We start from the raw sequence: 2,848 nt of genomic DNA, 5'->3' as shown, positions 1-2,848 counted from the left end.
TTAGATAAGGGTACTGCACAACATTACATTGACCTAATAAAACAAGGACATGTATGGTACAAGCATATAGTATAATATGCCCATATCCTCCTGTAGTCTCAGGACAGGTTGAAGTTAAAATGATTTCTATATCTATATGTGAAGCCTGTATTTCTGTACTATCTGTATTTTTTCAGTGGGATTAGGTAATGAGACCAAAACTCAGAAGTAAAATATTACATGAGAAAATTAAAGAATCTTTAAAACAGAAAAATCACTATATAGTGATATTTCAGGACATAGGCATTGTATCCAAAAATCATCAGAGTCACCTGTTGACTTGATGTGTCCAGCATGCCGTCATTTATGTCCTCCATAAACATTATAGCCTTTATTTCCTTCTCTGTTTTATTTCTGTTGTAATAGTTTCTGGCAAACTGAGATTTTGGCCTTTTGTTCATTTTAAGTCATGGCCACAGAAATTAATGGGGCTTAACTCATGAAAAGCAGAATTTTTTAACTAGGTGTTAATCTGTAACTCAATATTCCAGGTAATCTTGGCTCTACTGAATTCAAATATTCTTTCTTTGACAGGGTGAAAACCCATTTACTGGGAACCAAGATGAACATGACCCCGAGGACTCTGCAGCAATGGATGTATCAGAGCTGGAGATGACGGGGGAGACAACAGAAAACCAGCAAGAAAATCCACAAGCCAAAGATGAGTCCATGGCTGAAGGAGAAAATGTTGGAGAGGCTGCTGAGACAGAAAATGTTGAAGGAGAGGCTGCTCAGGAGGAGAATGCTGAAGGAGAAAATGCAGAAGCTGCTCAAGAGGAAGAACAATCAGCTGTTGCATTTGCGGAGGAAGGAGGAGAGGAAAATATGGAGCAGCAAGAGATTCAGGAAGGAGGAGAGCAGGAAAACCATGGGGAGGAAGGTTTCATTATTGGGGAGGAGGAGGAGGGATATATAGTGCATGATGAAGGAGAAGAGGGATTCCATGATGAGCAGGAAGCAGCAGAGGAATGTCAAGAATGAGTGCAACATCCCTTCTCTGAGCTCTTAATGTGAATATGTTTCTGGACCAGTTGGTGATCACTTCCACTGTTGAATCAATCCAGTTCATTTGGCTGTAAATACCTCTGATGTTTGTGGGGTTGGTCTATCCATTAGGAAGACGTTTTACACTTCGGGTACTACTATACATTTTTGTTAAGATCTAATGCATGACTGACTACCAGTATGTTTGAGAGGCATTTATGAACAGGCAAATCTTGGGACAAACAGCTGGTCTTAATTGTAATGATAAATGCTTGTTTCGTTTTCCTTCTCAACGATACAGGAATTTGAATATCTTTATTTAAACCTTCAAGGCTAATGATGATTCCAAAAAAAAAATTTCAAACTTTAACCCTTTTTGTGAAATGTTGTATATTTTCTTTTAGAAATAATCAGTATTGTAATGTCAAATGCTTGTTTTTTTATTTTCTTTAGTTTACACAGTGACCCAGAACTTAACTGTTTGACAGCAGTTTACAAAGAAGTGAAATTTTACAGCAATGTGAGCTTTTTAATGATGCAGTAAAAGTGTCTGTTAATATTTAGTATGTTTGGGGGGGGGGCACTTTTTGTTTAACTGAAGAAATAAAGTTGTTCAAAACGAAGCCTTTTGTTGCTTTTTTCTGTTAAGTTCCGGTTGTGTAGTTGGAAGGGTTCTGACTTTAAAGTTTGTAGTTCAAGAGAAGTCAATGAAAAATGTTGATCTCAATAGTGATTAGCTTTTTTTTGTTTGTTTCTAAAATGCTGTAAGAGCTACCCTCTCCCATCACTAACAAAAAACTCAGTATATAATGAAGGTGTTATGTAATTGCTCAGCTCATGGTGGGATGGAAATTAATTATGGTTTCCAATTTGTATTGTCTATTTGTCTATTAAGTCATCTTGATCCAATAAGCTGAAATAGAGCTTGAGATGTATGAACATTGATGAGAAAATGTGAAGAGCAAAGAACACAGACTGTGAGGAATAGATTGTGATGCATTTTAAACATTTAAACCAAAGCTATGAACATTTCAAAGCACTGTAGAATCAATTTACAAATGTATTAGAATGGCGCTGTCCAAGGCCCCCCGGCCTAACTTCAACTATATATTATAATATTTTGCAGGCACTTGTCCATTGATCTACAATCAAATCTGACAGAGCTTGAGCTACAGTCATTTTCAGTAGAGAGTGTTTAAAAAAAAAAAAAGGCTATGCATAGCAAGAGGAGAGGCATATGTCTAGCATTTATTTGAAGTAAAAGTAAATACCCACTTTACAGCTATAGACTAATTTGGTTTGATCTGTCATGAGATGGGGTTGTAATGTGACAAAATTTGGAAAAATGTATGGGATTTGAACACTTCAGTAAGGCATTATTACAGAAGTGCAAAATTCTCAAATTTCATGTGCAATCAGCAACCCTCACTGGAAAGATTTAATGTTAATAACTGCAATATTTCAGACTTGTCTGTATGATCTAATTGATCAATTACAGCTAAATAAATCGAACAACAAACACTAGTTTTTATTTTCTTTAAAAGCTAAATAAAAATAAGCAAATGTTTATTTGAACAATTTAATCTCTTAAATTTAGCAGCAGTAGTAATAATAACGGGTATTTGCTTTTTATTATGAGTTTTTTTGTGCAGCTGGTAATTTATTCCTGAAGCAGTTTCCTTTTTGTGTTAGTCCAAACAACACCAGCCTGTTTTGTGGAGGACACGATTACGAGGTGTTGCGTGATCTCACCCGTGGGAGGAGCGGGCCTGTAGGTGACATTTTTCCTCTGACATACATTCGCCCCGCCCCCTTTACGTCTGAC

At 36.4% G+C, this 2,848-nt stretch overlaps 1 protein-coding gene across 1 annotated transcript in view; it reads left to right on the top strand.

Moving 5' to 3' along the window:
• The window catches only part of LOC107090070 (A-kinase anchor protein 8-like), a 12,755-nt gene extending 11,154 nt beyond the window's left edge, over positions 1-1,601 (top strand). The window contains exon 13 of the mRNA XM_015383231.1: positions 574-1,601. Coding sequence (XP_015238717.1) covers positions 574-1,020 — 447 coding nt within the window. The 3' untranslated portion in view covers positions 1,021-1,601. The remainder of the gene's footprint in view (positions 1-573) is intronic.
• Positions 1,602-2,848: the final 1,247 nt, after the last annotated feature.

The sequence above is a fragment of the Cyprinodon variegatus genome, unplaced genomic scaffold (genome assembly GCF_000732505.1).
Source record: "Cyprinodon variegatus isolate N-32 unplaced genomic scaffold, C_variegatus-1.0 Scaffold278, whole genome shotgun sequence".
NCBI lineage: Eukaryota > Metazoa > Chordata > Actinopteri > Cyprinodontiformes > Cyprinodontidae > Cyprinodon > Cyprinodon variegatus.
The sequence above is the reverse complement of the archived record's forward strand: the minus strand, read 5'-3'. Positions and strand labels throughout refer to the sequence as shown.